The sequence below is a fragment of the Elgaria multicarinata genome, chromosome 16 (assembly GCF_023053635.1).
Source record: "Elgaria multicarinata webbii isolate HBS135686 ecotype San Diego chromosome 16, rElgMul1.1.pri, whole genome shotgun sequence".
Taxonomy (NCBI): Eukaryota; Metazoa; Chordata; class Lepidosauria; order Squamata; family Anguidae; genus Elgaria; species Elgaria multicarinata.
In genome coordinates, this window is record NC_086186.1 from 6,265,655 (window position 1) to 6,286,981 (window position 21,327).

Consider the following 21,327-nt stretch of genomic DNA (forward strand, 5'->3'; position numbering starts at 1 on the left):
AACAGACCCACTGGAAATCATTCCTTCCTCAAGGGAACTCATCCAAGGAAAAGTCAGCTTGTGTGTCTGTTTCCTGTTCCTTTCCCACTGACTCATGTTTTTCCAGAGTGGAATTGGATGGGTCAACTGTTTGCATGGTCTCCATTGTTTCTCCAAATCCTTCCCCACCGAAACACCCTGTCTGAATTGGAGGTTTTATCCCAGCCGAGGGAAAGCCGTGTGGGAAAAGCACAGATCGGTAACAACCGTGAAAGCTGAAACAATAATCACATCTGTTGATGTGGTCTGATAAAATCGGTAAGAAGAGACTGTCCTGTCCCGTCAAATGCTTTAAACTCAGCCTGCCCCGACCGGGTCCTCTCCAAATGTGTCAGAGGGCATCTCCCGTCAATCCTGGACAACATGCTGGCCAGGATTGCTGGGAGGTGCCCTCCGACACATCTGGAGAGGACCCAGATAGGGCAAGCTACCTTTACTGAAGCCTATGGAGACCTTCCATATAGGCATATAACTTCAATTACAGAAAAGAAAATTAAAAACCAAACTCATGCAAGCCTTTTGATTCTCCCTGTGCTGGCTTCTCTGTCATCTCCTCAGCCCTTTATAGACAGCTATTCATATTTGATGGGCTTCTCTTTATCCATCAGCAGGCATCCCAGATCTCCCTGACAAGCGAATGCTTGGCAATAATTGAACTGGAAGAGCAGACTTTTATTCAGCTCTCATGCAATTCTCTGCATAACGGACACACGATGTTCCTGAACTAAATGGGAAGCGATTCCATTTTTTATGCAGAGATTCTCCCCACTTCTCTCTTTCTCTCTCTGTTATGTCAGTCCCGAGATCTGATACAGTATAGTGCAGATCTTCCTCAACCTGGCCCTCTCTGGAAGTGCTGGGTTGCAACTCCCATCATCCCCAATCAGGCTGGCTAGGACTGATGGGAGTTGTAGTCCACAGACATTCTGTAGGGTGCCGGAATGGGGAAGGCTGCCATGTAGGGTAGATTTGGGACTCCTTCCGTACCTTTTTTGTCCTCCTCTGGTAGGCAAAGGCGATGTCCTGTCGCTGTTCATTGCTGCGGTTTGTCAAAATGTTGACGATGGTGACCTCATCCACACCTGCGGAGAGACAGAGAGGGAAGGGACAATGAGTCATTGACAATTTGATTCCGGTGTCCGCAGCTGCATCCACACAAATATTTGAAAAAGGAGTCCGCACTCAGCTGGGTTTTTGAAAATAGCAGCCAAACTCTTTATGCTTTCAAAAGAAAAACAGAATCCAAGTTCCAGCAACAATAATGCACAAATATGCAACATGTTAAGCGCTTTGTGCACTTGACAACCGGCAACCCTTAGAGCAGGAATTGTTGAAACCTTGCCACTGATTCAGTAATTCAGCTTTCGAATCCCACCTGTTCAGGACTAGCCTGAGACGTTTGGGTGGAAACTGTCCAAGGTCTACTCTCTGTACATCACCTAACACACTGCGGTCACTACAGAAAGGCACATCCTTGGTACAGAGGTAGCCTTAACATGGAAGCAAGGCAAGGAGGGAGATCAAGCTATCTACCAGGAAGCCTGGTCTCCCTGCATTACCTAAATTATTTCTTTATTTCTTTATTTTCTATTCTGCCCCATGGCTGAAGCTCTCTGGGCGGCTTACAACAATTCATAAAAATACAAAACAAATGACAACCCTATTTCCATTTTTATATAAAAAAAATAAAAGCCCAATAGTCCCTGAACTCGACGAGAAGACCATGATCATCTTTTTGCACAGCTGCTGTTTCTTGCAACGGGTCTTGTCCAAGACAACTTCTCAGGCGATCTGTGCCAAACATTAATTGGCGAAGAGGGAAGAACGCTGCTTCAGGCACCAGAAAAATGTCAGGTCAACCTTTTGCTGATTAGCTGGTATTTCCTGGTGTTGGGTTTTAGGCTTGCAGCCCACAGAGGAGAAGTAGTGTCAGCAACGGCCGTGACCACAGAATGCTCATGGGATCGGCTTTGGGGTTGTAGGGATATTTCCAGCAAATGGCAGAATATGCGTCATTGTATGGGAGATGAATCACTCACAGTCTTTGAGGTTGGCGATGGGAATTAGCAGGCCCAGCACTTCCATAGAGGCCAGTTAGGCGGCCACCTAGAGTGCCAAGTTTAGCGCCCCTGGAAGTTGCCCTCCCACTCCCAGAGCTGCTCCATGTGCCCAGAGCTCCATGTTCCCAAGCCGGGACCGCTGGGGGGAGGGAAGGAACGGCTCCACGTTCTGACTTCCGGCGCACGCCGAAAGTCAGAACATGGAGCCGTCTGACTGCCCTCCCCCAGCTTCCTGGCTTGGTTTCGGCTGGGGGCTCCCAGCCAAAGACAAGCCGGGACGCTGGGGGGGGGGGCGGCGGCAAACGGATGGAACTGGAGCTGCCCGCCCACCCCACCGCAGCGTCCCGCCAAGCCAGGAGGACTTCAGGAGAGGGACAGGTAACCTGTCTCTGCCTACCTGGGGGGGGGGGATACAGTGGGCGTGGGGGTGAAAGCAGCTCACCTTGCCTAGGGCACAAAAAAGCCTGGCACCGGCCCTGGGAATTAGGCACAGGAGCCCAAATGGTGGAAATGTGGTTACAAAGGAAGCTGCCTTATATACCAAGTCGGACCCAGTATTGTCGACACTGACTGGCAGCAACTGCTCTGCAGGAGAGAGTTTTCCTGCCCTACCGGATGTTGGATTCCCACATGCAGGCTTCATCTTCAGGGGTCCTTCTCAATGAGCCCCTGCCAAAGGAAGTGAGGCGGGTGACTACCAGGAGGGGGCCCTTCTCTGTTGTGGCACCCCGGCTGTGGAATGAGCTCCCTAAGGAGGTTCGCTTGGCACCTACATTGTACTCCTTTCGGCACTGGGTGAAGACCTTTTTGCTTTCCCAGACATTCTAGCATTTTAGCATCCTACCCTTTCAGCTCTGCTGTTTTAAATCTGTATTTTTAAATCTCTGCATTGCTGCTCGGTTTTATTCCGATTGTACTTTTATAAAGTGGTTTTAAGCTTCCATATTTTAAGATTTTATGCTGTACCTTGTGGTTTTAATCTTTGCAAACCACCCAAAGGGCTCGGGCTATGGGGTGGTATAGAATGAAATTAAATAAATAAATCACTCCATTGTTGTCATTTCAAGTAGTGACCTGTAATTAGTAGTGAAATTGTCCAGCACAGCTTTCTGGAGCCACTGCAAAGACAGGGCACAAAATGGAAAGGTTTAGGGAGGGAAGAGGAAATGTGAAGACGTGGGAGATGGAGGCCGAGAGAGGGTGGCTTGCCTCAGGGGTTCATGGGACATGTGAGATTCCAACCAGGGCCTTCCTAATTCATAGCTCCATCTCTTTGCCACTGCACTATGTCAGCTCTGGATGCACATCCATGAACAAGCCATTATTATTATTATTATTATTATTATTATTATTATTATTTATATACCACCCCATAGCTGAAGCTCTCTGGGTGGTTGACAAAAGTTAAAAACAGTGACATTAAAAAGAAATATACCAAATTTAAAACCATAAAAAGCAAAAAATACAAACAATAACAAACAATAACATACAATATCCATTTAAAAACAGCTATTCTGGGGTCAGTTAAAAAACTCAGCATATGCTGTTAAATGCCTTGGAGAAGAGAAAAGTCTTGACCTGGTGCTGAAAAGAGAACAAAGTTGGCACCAGGCGAGCCTCATTGGGGAGATCATAACTGGAGGGCCACCACTGAGAAGGCCCTCTCCCTGGTTGCCATCCTCTGAGCTTCCCTCGGGGTAGGCACCCAGAGGAGAACCTTAGATGTTGAGCGTAGTGTACAGGGAGGTTCGTGCAATTGACGCCACAGTTCGAGCGTCTGCATTAGATCAAATGCAATGCGTCTGCCAGGCACCTCGTGCAGAGCAATCAGGCAAGTGTGTCCATGTGCGGAAAAGCCCTGCCCTCGCACAGAGGGCAAACTTCTCATTCATTCACAGGACTCGGGACATTCCGCCGCCAAGGGCAATTTGCCCATTTCAGCTCTGCTTAAGAGCATCCAAGGTTACAAATGGAGAGAGAGAAAGACAGAGAGGGAGGGAGGGAGAGAGAGAAGATCCAGCAAGTGGCTTTGGAACAGCTTCCAGCTGGAAGAAGGGTATAGAATGGGGGGCAGGGTGGGGGGAGGTTGGAAAAATCCGTAAGCCGCGTAGGAGAATGTGGAGCTCTTCTGTTCCCAATGTCGGCCAAGATAAAAAGAGACAAGGCCATGTTCATTGCACAGGCATTTCATGGGGAGGGTGGGTGGGTGGGGAGCTCCGTTTGCATTTCAGGGTAAGGAGATATGCTGACTCATTGCTGCCGAGAGACGGGTGGGGCCGTGAGCTGTTCAATTAAGACCAGAGCTCAGCATTCTTCTGCTTCGCTCCCTCATGGGAAGGAGCCTCAGTGCTGTGCGGCTTTTAATCCTCCTGTTGCAACGCTCCAATCCATCGAGAGAGCACCAGTCTGTCTAGATGCTTTTATTGCCTCTTGGCAGACAGATATTTATTCTTCTTCTTCTCCTCCTCCTCTCCTCCTCCTCCCTCCCTCCCTCCCAAGATAATAGGTTTTGTTTCTACATGGTCTCACGAGGTCCCTTTCAAACCAGGGTCCAAATTCATTTCTGGAGAAGCTCTTTGGAGCTGCATTCCAGTGGTGGGTGGAACCAAAATACACATCTAAATATATATACCGGCCTACTGTAGGTGAAAGCTCTGATAGCCAGTAACTCAGTCTTAGGGATGAGGCAAGAATGACCACGCAACCTCCGGAACTTGGCAACTTGGCTGCAAAGTCCCAAGGAGGAGAGTCAACACAACTCTGAACTGTAACAGCCTCCTAGGACACTGGCATCAGTTGTACAATTACCAGGGCAGAGATTACATTTAAAGAATTTGTCCCACGTCTACACCCCCCCTTCCCCCTGTGCCATCCCCCAAAGCCCTAACAGGTGAAAACTGCCAGTGGGAGGGAACAGAACTAAATACTGCGTCACCTTTTGTGGTTCAAGGATTGGCTTTTTCCCAAAGAAGGTATTGGGGGTGGGAGAGATTTATTTATTTATTTTATATCAAAAGGGTCCTGTGGGAGAGATTTCAAGTCAGACATCTAGCACGGAAAATCAATGGCATCCATTACCCGTGCAGGCCCTATCTGCAAACCAACATAATCTGCATTCTAATTATACAAATTATGCAGGCTTGCATATTTTATTCTCTTTCCACTCAACTACAACAGTAAGCCTGGAGAAACAGTTCGGGGGAGATTAAGGAAAACATGAAGTTTAGAGTTATACAGCTGTTGGGGTCAGGAGACCTTCTCTCTCTCTCTCTCTCTCTCTCTCCACAACATACTTTAAAAAATGATATTGTAGAACTGAAAAAAAGTGCAGAAAAGGGCAACAAAAATGATTAAGGGGCAGAAGCGATTCCCCTAGAAGGGAAGGTTACAACAGCTGGGATTGTTTAGCTTGGAGAAAAGGAGGCTGAGGGGAGACCTGATTGAGGTGTACAAAATTAGGCATCCGCTCCGAGTCTCAGACATTTTTCTCCCTCTGTCATAACACTAGAACCCAATGGGGTCAACCCTGAAGTGGAGTGATGGGAGATTCAGGACAGATAAAAGGAAGTCCTTCTTCACACAGTCCAGAGTTAAACTGTGGAATTTGCTACCACAAGATGTAGTGATGGCCAGCAATTTGGATGGCTTTCAAAGGGGGGTGGATAAATTCCTGGAGGCAAAGGCTATCAATGGCTACTGGTCCTGATGGTTGTGTGCTACCTCCGCTATCAGGGGCAGAAAGCCTATATACCCCAGTTGCTGGGGAACCTGGGTGGGAAGGTGCTGTTGCACCATGTCCTGCTTGTGGGTTCCAGGTGAATAGCTGGTTGGCCACCTTGGTCTGATCCAGCATGCTCTTCTTACGTTCTAAATAATGAGGGCCAGAAACATGCATGCTCTTTTAAAAATGGAATTCACAGTGTCTTAGGATGCCAAATGATACACTTGATAGATGCTGGGATAGAGAAAGTCCTGATAAATAGAGAAGGAGCACCTTCTTGTTGACAACTCTTGATCAAGTGCATCGTTTATTTGTTTTTAATACATTTCAAGGAGTGGTTCTCAAATCATGCCAGGCTGGTGATTGTGCCAAGAGCTGCTTTCCTCCCGGCTTCTATTCCCAGGAACATCAACAGACATGTGACAGATTCTCACCACCACCCTTAAAACGTCCGACTACATCTGTATCGGGCTGTTCTGGGCTCACGGCAACACCTCCAGTTCCTCTCCACTGGAATGCACTTGGGCAAATTCTCGTTTCTCACCTCTTTCTGACATGCAATGGGAAGAACAGCCAGTTTTGTAGGCGCCGCCTCCTCCCCATGCCTCCCCGTGAGCCCTGCTTCCGTTTCAGCAAAACCCTCGCCCAAGAGGTGGAACGGTAAGAACGGAATTCACAAAATGACAAGGCCAGAATCACACGCCCCCTTTCAGCTCCAGCGTAAAAGCTACATCCCAGAACGTGGGGAGGTTGACCACGAGGGCATGCTGGCTGCATCCCAGATGTCCTCGGATCTACCGGAAGTGTGGCTTCACCCCATTTTTCAGCCGCTGATGACCTAACTGGCAGTGCAGGCCAGTGTCTCCGACATCAGTGGGGCAGGGAATCTGCTCCGGGTCTCAGTCAGAATTCTAAAGGAGCAATTCAAGGTGCTTTGCCGCCCCACTGACATCAGAGCTACAGGCGTCCGCTGTGATCTGGGGAATGAAATGCATTTGCATCCAACCTGAGAACGTAACAACAGCAGCCCTGCAGGATGAGCACGCAGATGTCCCTGTCCAACACTGAGTTTCTGCTCCCAGCCAGGGGAAATGGCGGTCACCCACGTTGAACGGATGGGCTTTCCCTCGCCACCAGCTCACCTTTGGTCTTGATGGCTGTTTCGAGGGCCGCAGCGTCCCGATCGGCATCGAAGTTCCCGTACGCCTTGACTGTGGCGTAGGCGCTTGGGGGGAGAGCGTGCTGGGGGGAGAGCAGGGAGGGGGGAAAGAAACAGGACAGAGCTGGTGACAACGGCAACGAAGTGGTAGCAATGCTGAGCACGAGTGGCTGGTGACAAAAGCAGCCGTGGCAATAATAATAATAATAATTTATTTCTTACCCGCCTCTCCGATAGGATCGAGGCAGGGAACAACAAGCATAAAATACATAAAATACTGATTAAAAGTATACACTGTTTAAAAACATCCTAAAAGCATCCTAAAAACATACTAAAAATATCCTAAAATTCCACTGGATAGGCCTGCCGGAAGAGATCAGTCTTGATAGCTTTCTTGAATGCTAAACGGCCGTCAAGCTGACGAGTCTCCTCCAGCAGGTCATTCCACAGAATAATAATAAAGCAGATTCCCTGCGGGAGGGGGCCCATGGAAGGTGTCTTGCCAAAGCCCCCCCACCCCAGAACCTGCAGACGGCACTCTTCTCCAGTAGAGAATCAAAGCTTTTGTGTCTAGTGTGGGATCTCAACATTGAAAAGGGCTGATATTCAGGAAGGCAGCCAAACAGGCAAGATAAAATGGAGACTTTCAACCCCGCATCTCCAGTCGGGCTTGCTAGGCAGGTTATTCAAGTGTGGCTGTGAGGAGGCCCTCCAGGTGGGAGGCATAAACACATGTGGGGATTTTTCCATGTAATCCCCTGCCCCCGCCCCGCAGCTATCAAACCACCACCTTTTCCATAGCCCCACCTCTCTCGGCCAAGGGAGAACCTGGCCTTCTGCCACCCCCTGCTCAGCACAGACATTTTTTCCAGAAGGATCGGCTTGTTTTCGATGCCAAAACCAACCCAGAGTGGAAAAGTTAAAGGCACCCACCGGGAAGCGGACGGCTCCCAAAACAAAATATTTTCTTTTACTATCAAACACAAAATTTTGTGTGTGGGGGAATAGCTCAGTGATAGACTCTTTGCTTTGCCTGCTGGCGGCTCCGATATCAGTGGGGCAGTCTGCTCTGGGTTTCAGTCAGAATCAATCAGAACTCTAAAGGTGCAAAGCATGTGAAGTTCTTTGGATTGCTCCTTTAGAGTTCTGACTGAGACCCAAAGCTGATTCACTGACACCAGAGTCACCAGCCTCCGCTGGTCTCAGGTCCAACCCTCGATGTCTCCATTTATTTATTTATTTATTTATTTATTTATTGCACTTATATACCACCCCCATAGCCAGAGCTCTCTGGGCGGTTTACAGAAATTCTAAAATTGAGATAAAAACACGTATACAAAATTAAAAATTCTAAAATACAGAACATACACACATAAAGCATTAAAAACCATTAAAAAACTAAACATGTGGGTGATTAAGATGTGCCACCATATGCCTGGGCAAAGAGGAAAGTCTTAACCTGGCGCTGGAAAGATAGCAGCGTTGGCGCCAGGCGAGCCTCGTCAGGGAGATTGTTCCACAGTCTGGGGGCCACCACCGAAAAGGCCCTATCCCTCGTTGCCACACTCGGAGCCTCTCTCGGAGTCTCTCTCGGAGTAGGCACCCGGAGGAGGATCTTAGATGTTGAACGTAGTGACCGGGTATATTCACGTCGGGAGAGGCGTTCCGTCAGGTATTGTGATCACCAGAGGATCTGGTGATCCCGGCTGACACAAGAGAGAGACGTCTCTGCTGAGGAGCTACTGCCAGGGAGAGTGGACAATTTGAGGCCTGATCTACCTTCTCCAGCCTGGTGCCATGCTGGTGTGTCTGCAACCCCCATCAAGGCCAGTTGCATCACCTGCAACCCAACCTATCTGTAGCTGGCCTTGCCTATGCTTGAACCCAGGGCTTTTTGCAGGTGTCGTGCAGCTACTGAGCTATGTGTTCCCTCCCCAAATAGTCCAGAGCAGAGATTCCTGGAGAGATGTGGTGACCAGCCCTCTGTGGGTGGATGCTTGGATTCCTCTGACTGGACCCGTGCATCAAGTTACCCATGTGCTAAAGCCACCTTCTCCAGGAATGCCTGGTACTGACCTGGGGGAGGGGGTTACACCCACAAAATAATTACGGGGGCGGGGGCAGGGGGCAGGGCGGAATGCCCTTCCAAAGGCGGGTTTCCCAATAATTACATTGCAAGCAGGTGTTGTCTGAACTGAAGCCGCAGTCTGAACTGAAGTGAGCAATACTTACATCTCCCTCGAGGGTGAGCTTCGACAGGATCTCGTGGACCGTCGACATCGTGAAAAGTAGCTGGAAGAAACAAAGGAGGAAGAAAAACGTCACGTAAATCTGTTTTAGCATGCTGAGCTGTCCAAATTGTTAAAAGCAAAGCTGTGGAGACGTCGAGTTCCAGCAACGCCCCCCCCTCCCCGACATGTTTGGAACCACGGTTAAGGATGCTCGGAACGTCCCGGGCGATTGCTTGCTCCTCCCGCGAAATATTCACAAAAATAATTCCTTGCCAATGAATCAAAGAGAACCAGCCTAGGATATAACACATTCAGCGAGATTTCCGATGGGAGTATGGGGGAGAAAGGAACGGCATTGCTCAAGATTGTCCGAATTCTAAGAACAGCCCCATTTGTTTTAAAAAATAACTCCTTTCGGTGGCAGAAAGGGAGCCCAAGAGGTAAAACGAATTGCTTTTAGGGGTAATTGAAAGACTACCATATCTGGCATTTCTAGACCACTGTCGAGTGTTCACATACATTGCTTGTTGCAAGCCTTACAACAACGGCGTGAGGCAGGTCAGTACTATCAATGCCCAGGCCATATTGCAGATTGTGGGGAGAGTGATATGAGAGAGAGAGAGAGAGAGAGAGAGAGAGAGAGAGAGAGAGAGAGAAAAGCAAACTTCAAGTGTCCTCCTCATAGCTCCCATGAACCCGGTGTGTTCATGGGAGAAGCAAACTTCAAGTGTCCTGCTCATAGCTGAGACTCTACAGAGTGACCCTATGCATGTGACATTGATAAGAATAATAGTGTGATCATGCCTCCTCAACAAGCTGTCCCTGATGAGGAAAGACAGAGCTGGAATCCTCCAGATGTGCTGGACTAGAACTAGGGCTGATGGGAGCTGTAGTCCAAACCATCTGGAGGGCCCTAGGTGGCTTGTCTTATACATTGTGTTAATGGCCTTTGGCTCACAAATAAATGACCTCATCCCCTTACCTTGGTCAACCTGGTTCTCTCCGGAGGTGTTGGACTACAGTTCCCAGCATTGCCCAAGGCAGCAGAGGATGCTAAGCATTGGAGTCCAACACATCTGAAGGGCACCAGGCTGGTGATAGCTGCCCTATAGACACACAGTGGGTTGTGGCTTCTCAGTTAAGTGGAATGCATACAAACAGGAAGGTGGTGCAGTGGATCAGATGTTTTTCTAATGATAAGCAAAGGTTGGTTGCATAAATGATGGGGTTCCGATTATTCAGAATTAAAGAGGATGACCAGTATGCAAGCACAGGAATAATGGCCATGATGTAGTTAAGAAAAATGATTGAGATTATTTAAAATTTCTCTCCAAGCAAAAGAACAGTTACAATGCTGGCAAAGAGATCAAGGCGCCCCACCAAGAACCAGTGTTCCATTAACAGATGTGCAATCAAGGGCGTGGCACTGGAAGAAGAATGGAAAGGAGGCCTTGCCAAGTCAGAGACTTATCACTGGCCACAAAGTCCTCTTGCTGCTCCACTTGAAAGACTTCAACCCTCCCTTCGGAGAAACCCCATAAAGGGAAAAGGCCTCCGGACCCTTTAAAAAGGAGCACAAAGAACCAAAGCCATCAGAACCAGAACCTGAAGGCACCTTCAGGATTAACAGTGCAAAGCAGTGAACTGTGTCCAGAAGATATGCCATTGCCAGGTTGTTGTTTATTCGTTCAGTCGTTTCCGACTCTTTGTGACTTCATGGACCAGCCCACGCCAGAGCTTTCTGTCGGCCGTTGCCACCCCCAGCTCCCCCAAGGTCAAGTCTGTCACCTCCAGAATATCATCCATCCATCTTGCCCTTGGTCGGCCCCTCTTCCTTTCGCCTTCCACTTTCCCTAGCATCAGTAGCATTTTGACCATCTTCCGACCTGGGGGTCCTGTCTTCCGATGGTATACCGACATATCTCTGGTTGTACTGATCCATTTAGTTTTCATGGCAAGAATACTGGGGTGGGCTGCCATTACCTTCCCCAGGGATCATATTTAGCCTGGCCTCTCTGCCATGACCTTCCCGTCTTGGGTGTCCCTTCACGGTTTAGCTCATGGCGTCCTTGAGGTGCTCCACCTCCAGCACCACGACAAGGTAGCGATCTCGCAACTGCTTTTGCATACTGGAGTCATGCAGCAGCCAGCATTTCTTGCACTATACTCTCTGGCGGCGCAGTTTTGGCACGGCTGAACTAACTAGAATAGTTCCATTTCATAGCAACCTGTTCTTTGGTCAGGTGTGGGGAGAATTGCCTCTGACAGCCCGGCAAAAAAATGTTAGACAACTACCTGCTTAGTTTAGGCTACAAATGGGTAGCATATATGCAGGCAAAACAGAACAGCACTTGTGGACTAGCAACTTGAAGATCTATTTGTAAGGTAGCTCCAAAAGCCAAAGACACTGCAGAAAATGGCAAAGCAGCTCAGTTCGAATATATATGTTGATTTCAATTGACTTTTTCTTCCAACAAGTTGCCCCTCCACCACCACCAACAGACACACAGACACAGTCCATACTATCAGATTCTTTGCAGGAACCATGACCCTTTTGGTCTGGGAGGGTCTCAGGTATTTGGAATAAAAGCCAGTTGTTCTAAGAAGGGTGTAGTTTGGAGGAACGCAGGCCGCTCCATTCCATTCCTACAGCTCAAGCATGAGGAGGACGGAACTCCCAAATTCCTCAGGTTAGAAAAACATTTCAGCTGCCAGCCAGCTTTTGGTACGTGATCTAGCTGCAGCAGGTGTGCTCACTAAAAAAAAATCCAGCTGACTTACCCCCACCCTGGTGAACTCTAGATGTTTTGGACTTCAACTCCCATCAAGACCTCAGACAGCTTGGCCAATGGTCAGGAATTCTGGGAGTTGCAGTCCAAAACATCTGGAGGGCACTGGGTTGGGGAAGGCTATAGTGTGGGCGAGGGCAGAGGGCCTGAGCTGCCAGGATCAGGCAACACATCTGGAAAAAGGGGGGGACAACCTCATGGAAGTACAAAGGGTGGGTGGGACACAATTTCCCCCAACCTGGAAGTAGCACACAGTCATGAAATGTATTCAATTTTGTATTTAAAACATTTTGTATTTAAAACATTTGTATTTAAAACAATTTTGTATTTACAACCCCGCCAGGCAGCTTACAGCAATGACATACATCAAAACAGTTAAAATGATGAGAAGTGATAAAAACGATAAACCCAGTAAAATAACAGTAACAGCCAATAATGAACCCAGCAGCAGCAACAAAGGCAATGGCAGCAACAGCAGCAGGCATTTGGTGACTTGGTCCCATCGCCTTCTCATGCCATCTAAACGCCACTGAGCCCCTACTGAGGGTGTGTCAATGATTTGAAGGCACCACTGTTTGGTCAATAGCCAACGCTTATTATTTTGTGAACCGCCCAGGGAGCTCCGACTATTGGGTGGTATAGAAATGTAATAAATAAATAAATAAGCCGTAAGGTGTCCTTGCACACATTGGGAGGTATTATTATTATTATTATTATTATTATTATTATTATTATTATTATTTCATAAGACAGCAATCAGGAAATTCTGCTGCCCAGCAGTTGCACAAGAGCTGAAAGGGATTTTGGTTAAAAAAAAATAGCTTCCTTGAGAGCACACCAGTCACCAACCGAATTTTTAAAAGCGCTCTGCTACTAAATCAAATGCAAACCACATTCAAACAGGCTTGTTGAAACAGGGAAGAAAGCACACACGCACCCAATCTGAACCAAGTCCAGCAATTCAGCAAACACGCCCTTGGAATGTTCGTTGAGTTGCCACATAACACTGTAGTAAAGAGAGGCCCGAGGAGAGGAAAGCCCAGAGAGAAAATGGTAATAAAAAGGCGGGGGGAATTCTGCAAAGCTCTCTTTGTCGGGAGAGTCATCTTTGACCAGAGAAAAAGAGGCTGTGGCTTCGTTCAGACAACACCCTAAACCATGCTGCTTATCCATAAAATGGTTAAGGATCCCCTTAACCATTTTGTGGTTAAGCAGCATGGTTTAGCGTGTTGTCTGAACCAAGCCTATGGGTCTTACAGGCTATCATGATGTTGTGAACTGCAGAAGGCTTTTAGAGAGGCTCTGGCATTTGCTGAAGAATCTGAAGATCTCAACCAGAACAGAAGACCCCTCGTCCTCATGGCTGCAGTGAAGAGTTGGCAAGGCCTGCTTCGTTAAAGCTGAGACACTAGAAAATTACGTAGGGGGTTCTAGGGGACTTGCAAACATCAGACAATGGTATGTTTTCACTCTTAATTGCTCCACCTCTTTCCCCATGGCCTTGAGGAACCTTCTGGGATGAGTCTGTATGGCTAATCTGACTTTCCCCAACCCAATATCCTCCAGATGTGTTGGACTGCACAGCCGTTGACACATCTGGACGGCACCAGCTTTTGGAAGGCTGATTATTCCCTCTTTCTGCTTTGCCCTATCAAGTATTCTGCTAGCCTCAGCCTGCATTGCTCTGAACAAAAAATAAAACAAAAAACTAGCTTAGGATGGAAGCCAGGTTAACAGTACGCAGATCAACAACATTTGCGTAAAATTGCCTAAAACGAATTTGATTCCAATTGCAAAGTCAAAGCTTCATAATTCATTCAATAGCACAGGGGGTGTTGGACCTCAGGGATGTTATCGGGGGGGGGGCAAAGGAGCAGAAGGTGGGGCAAAGGCAAAAGAGGGGGGGCCAAATGCCCCCAATACCAGCACATTATAGCTTAAAGCTCTTATACTTCAATAATGAAGCCTTCAGAGAGGCAGTTTGAACTTTTAGAATTGGGGCAAAACTATGCAAAAGCTGGGAAGATCCGTGGTTGGGAAAGGGGTGGGGCACTTGGGGAGTCCTGGAGAGCGAAATTTGGCCCCTGGGCCAGAAGTTCAACACCCCTGCAATAGCAGGGGTGGGGGAATTAAGTTCAGAACTGCATACATCCCAAACAGAAGTTTGCTCAATGACTGGTTTTTTTTAATGCTATCACTGATTGCCAGTTCTGCCACGCCACTCCCGTCTACATTGCAGAAATATTAAAGGAACGTGCAAGGGCTTGTCCTTTCTTCCTGGAGGAGGAAGGCGAGCTTTTGTTCAGCACCGGGACTCGAAGCCAAGATGTCAGACCTGCAGACAAATAGACCAGGCTCCAATGTTCAGCTACATTAGGTGCCGGAGTCCAAGAACAGCAAAGGACAGAGAAGTGTTGGGCAGTTTGGCCCAGAGCAATTAAGAGTAAAAGACATCGACGGCCCTTAACGCAGCCCGGGGAGGGATGCAACGCCACACCCAGGTGCCTTTGATTCCCGCCCCCCCACTCGCTGGATGGATAGCTACAGCCTTCAAGGCACATAGCCTCACCACGGAGTTAATTGTATGTGTTGTGGCAGCCATTGTCGTAGAAGAGGCATCTTCAAGGTGGCTTGTTGGAGCAAAATAAACCACTCTGTATGGTTAACAAGCCACATGGCATTTAGACAACACGTTAACCCACCCGGCAGAAAACGTGCTGTGTTCAGACGACGCAAGAACCCATGGTGAGTTAGCGGGTTGTGTGAACCCAGCCAACAACTGGGCTTGCTGATTAGCTTGCTGATGAGGGCAACAGGTAAATTTTTTCTCCTCCCATTTGGAAGGAAAAGGAAAGGAGACACCCAAGGATTTAAAGCCAGGGGTGTTGAACCATTTGTTGGACTGAAGGCCAAAAGACCAAAGCCCCCAGCATATTGTGGCTCTTACTGCCAGGAACTTAGCCATAAGAGAGGCACGGGGGCCTTCTAGAAGAGGAGCAAAATGGCACAAAAGCTGGGAGGCCACCAACGATGGGTTGTCAGGGAGAGAGGGGGTGGGGCCATGGGAATGGGGTAGGGGCGTGGCAGTCTGGGGAGCCATGGAAGGACAGGCTGGGACTGTGCTGGCTGATGGGAGTTGTAGTGTCATGCATCTGAAGGCATCAGGTTGGGAGAAGGCTGAGTTGTACACGTGGCAGTGGTTGTTGTGGAAGAGGCATTCTCTCCAACATCAGGAAAAGAGGAGAATGCCTCTTAAGGCGGTGCCTCTGCATTGACAATAACAGGGGAGGGAGGGTTGTTTAATCTGCTCTTTGGTTCACTGGAGTGTCCATGTAGCTGACAAAAGAGGGTTTTGTTTTTTCTTTCCTTTGTTTTAAGTAATTCATCTAACCAATTAAACACTGTTGCTCTAAAAACCAAAACCAAATGCTGCCCTTGCCAAGCTCTGAACTAGCCCTTTGGGGAAGACGTCATCCGGACGCACCTTTACAGGCTGGGAACGAAAGCACAGCACGAGAAGAGCTCCGGGCCGCTGCTGGCTGGGCGTGGCCGGGACAATTGTGCAAGCCTGCAAAGGAGCGTCCCGTTTGCAGATGGCAGAAACCTTCAGACTGAGAAAATGGAAATCCTGAAGCCACGTGGGCCGGGGTGTGGTCGGGAGGTGGGGGGGGGATGTGGGCTGGAAGGAGAGAGAGAAAAGCACAAGGGTGTCCCAGGAGACACTCCCAGGAGCTCTTACCTCCAGAGAAAAAACATTCTCTCAGCCCAAACAGGGTTGCTTAAAGGTGCTCGGTCTTAAATTAAGCCTTGGCAGGAAAAGGCAGCCCATCTCCGGCTGCAGGCGAAACCCGCAAGGACAGCAAGCAGAAATGAAATCATGCCACAGCCTCTGCAGCAGAACTCAATTAACTCCAAAGGGAGGAGGAGAAAAGAACCCAAAACCACCCTTTTCCTGAACAGAATTTGGTGGCGACTTTTAAGCATGGACTTTAATGCTGTTTATTGAGCTGGAAGGAGAGGGAAAAGCCGTCTGCTGGGACGGGACGGCTTCCGCACAAGCCAACGGAGCCTGCTTACACACAGGCCTGCAGTAGCTTTCACCTCCCCACCCTGGAGCTGACTTCCTGTCAACTGTGGCTTCACACCGTTGATGGGAAGTCACACCAGGTGGGGCTGCCGCGCCACATGATTTAGGCCCACTGTGCACATTCATTGCAAATCAACGGCTTCTTTGCCAAAGGCAGCCTTCCTAAACCAGCCCCCTCCAGATGGGTCGGGACTACAAACCCCAGCATCCATGCCTATGCTGGCTGAGGATGATGGGGGTTGTATGCCCAACCCAACTGGAGGGTGCTGGGTTTGGAAAAGCCTGGCAAAGGGTATCCCTTCCATGAAAAACACTGATCCATAGGTCAGTGGTCAGGCAGTATGTATGGCTTCCTCACACACCTGTTGTGACCCTAACCACAACCTTGCAAGGTAGGTATGCCTGGCAGAGGGTGACTGGCCCAAGGATTCCCCCGTGAGCTTCACACCCGTGCTGGGATTTGAACCCGGGTTCCTTCGGTCCTAGTCTTGCACTCCATCATCTGCTACTCTGCACTGGTGTACTCTTTCCTCCTCATTCCCAGCTCAAGGAGACCTCCAAGAAAACAGCTGACAGCGAAGGGTCGATATACTGCAGTGTTTCAGATGGACACCTGTATTTGCTGTCTGTTCCCTTCCTCCGCTATACCTTACCAAGAGCCTAGCAGCACTTTTTAGCGACTTTAGATTTACTGCAGCATCAGCGTCTGTGGCGTAGACTTGAGCCCACCTCCTCAGATGCAAGATGCACATCGAACAAGCGGAGCAGGCGGGGAAAATCTACTCCTTCTCCAGAAGAATATACAAAAAATACTGTATCTCTGTTCTTCAGCTTATGCAGTCAGGATTATTTTTTTCCATAGAAGAAGATGGGGTAAGGTAAAACAGGCATAAATGCTTCTGAAAGGCATCTAATCGAATTGGTTCTTTATAAATTTCGTTTCGCATCTGCAACATTTCGTTTTGGTGACTTCCATTCTCATTTCTCGTACGAAGATGTTCTTATCACAACACACTGCCAGGTAAAAGCCTTCCAGTGCTCAGCACTGCTGAACTATCCGACTTAACTTTGCCAGGAAATGAGGCACCACTATAGAAACTGGTGGACCTACTAAAAAGTAAGCAAGCTTTTCCAGGTCAGGCCAGGCCAGTTGGATGCCTGAGGCAGAAAATCCACGCGTCACGCCCTTTGCGAGAATTTAAATTTGCAGGGAGGAGGGCTGCCTCACTGGGAAATTCCCCTGCACAAGATCCATGGAAACAAATAGGGACTGTCCAAAAGCGACGGGGACTTACTCCCTGGTAAGTATATAAAGAATCAGAGCCCTTGTTTCAGATCACTTTCCACCAGTAAACGCTTCTAAACAACAATTGATGCCACAAGCTGAACCAGTCTTGAAAATTCCAGAGGTGCTAGCCCACAGTATTTTTTAGTAGTCCAGCTACCCACACATACCCATATCAAGGCTATTGAGGGTCCACAAATCACATAAAGAACTAAAGAGCAAGTGACTCTCATTCAGCTTATTAAAAAAAAAAAAAACACTTTTCATCCTCACAACCCTCCTGTGAAGTAGGATAGGCTGAGAGACAGCCACTGGCCCGTGGACATCCAGTGTACTTTTGAGGCTGAGCAGTGATTTGAACCCAGATCTCTCCCGGCTCAGAGCCTATCACTGGACCCACTACACTGGCTTTCTGTTCACACAATGAGGAAACCTCTTGGTTTCTCTGCAGACACACAACTGTAACTATCCCTTCCACAAGAAACATGCAGAGATGTTACCATCCTCCAGTGCTGAAATTATAGCTGGTCCAGGGGCGGATTCTGTATTTAGGAGGCTATGGAGGGGCATAATGTGTGTGGTGTGTGTGTGTGTGTGTGTGTGTGATACTTCATGCACCCCCTTCCTCTCACAATTCATTACTAGCCAACTGGGACTCTCCATCCTGCAGGAGATGCCTGGTGCGTGGTCCCCGCCCCAAGGTGAGGAGGCTGTGGACTCAAGAAAGGGCTTTCTCATTGGTGGCCCCCAATTTGTAGAACTCCCTCCTAGTAGAGCTGCAATTAGTCTTCCACTCTATTTTTCAAATATAAATTAAACCCCTTTTTATTAACAAAAGAATTTGGCTCCTGGTTTGTTGGTTTCAGTCCTTTTAGGTCAGATGATTTGTGTTGTATTTTAGTTATTTTAGCGTGAAAGTCTAACGTTATCGTTGTTTTATTGGTACTTGCGTTATCAGCCCCATGCTCTTTTTGGACAAAGGGCGGGGTATAAGAATACTAAAGAAATAAGATTAAAAAAAGAATAGAAAAGTCAACGGCTGCATTCACCCATGAATTCTCCAGGACTGAGCGGGTGTGGCTTTTTTCTCACCAGGGCAAAAATCTTGCTGCAACTTGCAAACCTGGATAGAGGCATCTCACAGCATGACATAACAGGAGATGTTCAACCGAGAAGGGGACACACCCAAGAGTTACGCTGAAACTCACGGCCATGACCAGACTTCTCCCCTGCTTGCAAGCTCAAGCCAAAAGGGGAAATTAATGGAGTATTAATCATCATGGCGCTCGTTTGCCGCTTGCTTTTTCCTGCCAATTATGCTCTGTTTCGGCAGGGCTGCTAGAATCCTTGTTGCCACACCCCTTCTCGATCCCTGCCTCCTATACGGCCCTGTAGAATTTGCTGGCAACTGTGCATTGTGGGAGGTTTTCCTGACAAACCCCATTGAATTGTATCCATGGACAGGGCCGGTGCCAGACTATTTTGCGCCCTAGGCAAGGTGAGCCACTTTCACCACCCCCCTCACCACCCCTCCCAAATGCCAACTTTGATTTTTAAGAACATATGTTTCCTGGAAGAAATAAGAAGCACAAAACTTGAAACTGCTAAATTTATTTTAAAGTGCAAGAAATACATCATGCCAATTACAGCAAACAAATTGGAAAGGAACGTCTATGGGTCTAAAATGCATCATTTAATAGGAATATCACCTCCAAATCATCCCCCCCCCAACTCACACACACACTCAGCATCGCTCACTCCAAACACACACACACATGAACACATGCATTCACTCAAAGACCCCATGCACCCCATTCACGTTCCGGAAGTCCGAACGCCGCCCCACCCCAGCGTCCCTGGCTTCCCTTCAGCTGGCCCAGCTGAATCCTCGGGCGGCTCACAGCCAACACGCGTGAGTGCTGCGCTGCGCTGCGCCCGGCACCCCTCTTAGCTTGGCGCTCTAGGCGGCCGCCTGAGTGGCCTCTATGGTAGCACCGGGCCTGTCCATGGACAAGGTTGCGTCTTTCAAAGCACAGTTCTACAAACAGCCTGCTAGGTCCTTCCACCCCTAGTGATGGGGGAGAATGAGGCTCAGGAAAGACGTGAAGCAACAAGAAAAGAGTTCGGGCACAAAATGAAGCTCCTTCTGGCACTTCTACAGTTAGACAGTCCTTCCATTGAAAGCTGTTGTCTTTCACTAGAATCCAATCCATTTATCATAAAAGCATGCAGGCTTCCAGGTTACACAGGACCCTTTGCCAAGAAGCATCACCTGCCCAAAGAGCTCTGTGTAACTCACTAAAGATACAGAATGAAATATTTTTTGATATTTCTGGACCTTCACCACACAAGCTAGAGCATCGCAGTGGGGCAGGCGATGGTAACAGAGTCTGAGACTGCACAGCAGATCTGATATTATCCTGGCTGGTTGAGTGAGCAGGCCAGATGCTCTGTGTAGGCAGGGTGTGGCTGTCTCCAAGCCCAGAGCAGGGGAGATGAAGAAAGGGGTTGGAAGAAAAGAGGGGGTGAAGAGACAGAATTTGCCATTCTTAAAGAAATCCAATGTAAGGTCAAAGTGTATGCAGATTTGAATTCTTGAGTTCACTGAAAGAATTCTGCCAGGCACACACCTAGCGCTGCAGTGGGATCTGCCGCAACCGGAGATGAAATCCGGCAGGCACAATTCCTCCTAGATTAAGATCCTCAACAACACCCTCTCTTTTTACACCTTCTAGACACCCCAGAGAGCAGAGTAAAGGGCTCCCCGACTCCTTTGCAACCTGGCAGAAGCTTTTAAAGGACAACCGTCCTTGCAGGAGTAAGGAGACCAAGGGGGCGGCACCACAGCTGCCCAGGGACTGGGAGGGGGAGGGGGCTGGGGGATTTGCAAAGTGCTGGGCGTGGCCTAGGCCCCTGCCTCGCCCAGGACACCGAGTCCTTGTCAGGGGTGTGTGCAGAGGCCGGGTCCCCCATCATGGCTCCTAGCCCAAGCCCCATAAGCCACGGGGGGTGGGGCTGAGTTGCACCCCACTACCTTCTCCATAGGATCCTGGCTGGAGCAGGAAGATGCTTGGGTTCACTGGCACCCTTAGACCCACTGCGTTGGGGAAGGAGGGGGGGAGCAGATTTGGAGCGCAGCGGGGCGGGGCCTTTAAAGAAACTTTTCTGCTTTGACAGCTGTGCGGCCCAATCCTGCGCACGGGGTTTTCTTTCCTTCTTCTTCTTCCTCGGAGGCCAAGGCCCACCCCACCGTTGCATGCAGGTAAGGACGCGTAGCGGGGCAGCCTCGCGACCCGATCCTCAGGCTTCCTCCTGAGCAAGCCCATTCAGTTCTGCGGCCGCCTTCCCGCCCCAGCGCAGTTCACTTTTACACCTGGGCTCTTACTCTCGAGTCAGTGCCAAGCAAGCGCCCTTTCCCCGAGACTTACTCGCAGCGCAAACTCCTCGGAGCCATTTTTTTCAAGCAGAGACGCGAGAGAGCCAGGTTCTAGGCACGCTTACACGAGAGTAAGCCTCGTGGAGTTCGGGGGGGGCTTGCTCCCCGAGGAAAGGCGCAGCGCAGAAAGGGACCCGCGGGGCTGCGATCCCAAACACGGGAATCAAGTCCCCTTGGTCTTTACTTCGGAGTAGTCAATCCGGATTAGAGGAGAGCGCGGGAGGCGAGGAGTCGCCCCGATTCCCCATCCCCCCCCCCCCACGCACACCGGGACTTACCTAGCAGGCGACGGGCGGGGGCTGCAGAATCCGAGTCGTGGCGGCTGAGCAAGAGCAAGAGACGCCCGGGGTGGGGTTTTTGTAGCAACCCCATCCTCCCTCGACGCCGCCGCCTCCTCCTCCTCCTCCTCTTGGCAATCTCCTCCCGCGCTGGCGAAGCCCAGCCCAGCCCAGCCCAGCCCAACCCAGGGCAGCCGGCCGCCTCTGACTCATCCCCGCTGCTGCTGCCGCTGCCGCTGCCG

General features: G+C 49.3%; 1 protein-coding gene across 1 annotated transcript in view; it reads right to left on the reverse strand.

Moving 5' to 3' along the window:
* Nucleotides 1-21,108, reverse strand: part of ANXA2 (annexin A2) — a 37,686-nt gene extending 16,578 nt beyond the window's left edge. The window contains exons 1-4 of the mRNA XM_063142725.1: nucleotides 21,086-21,108; nucleotides 9,212-9,271; nucleotides 6,963-7,062; nucleotides 1,027-1,121 (exon numbers count right to left, since the gene is read on the reverse strand). Coding sequence (XP_062998795.1) covers nucleotides 1,027-1,121; nucleotides 6,963-7,062; nucleotides 9,212-9,259 — 243 coding nt within the window. The 5' untranslated portion in view covers nucleotides 9,260-9,271; nucleotides 21,086-21,108. The remainder of the gene's footprint in view (nucleotides 1-1,026; nucleotides 1,122-6,962; nucleotides 7,063-9,211; nucleotides 9,272-21,085) is intronic.
* Between the last annotated feature and the right edge of the window lie 219 nt (nucleotides 21,109-21,327).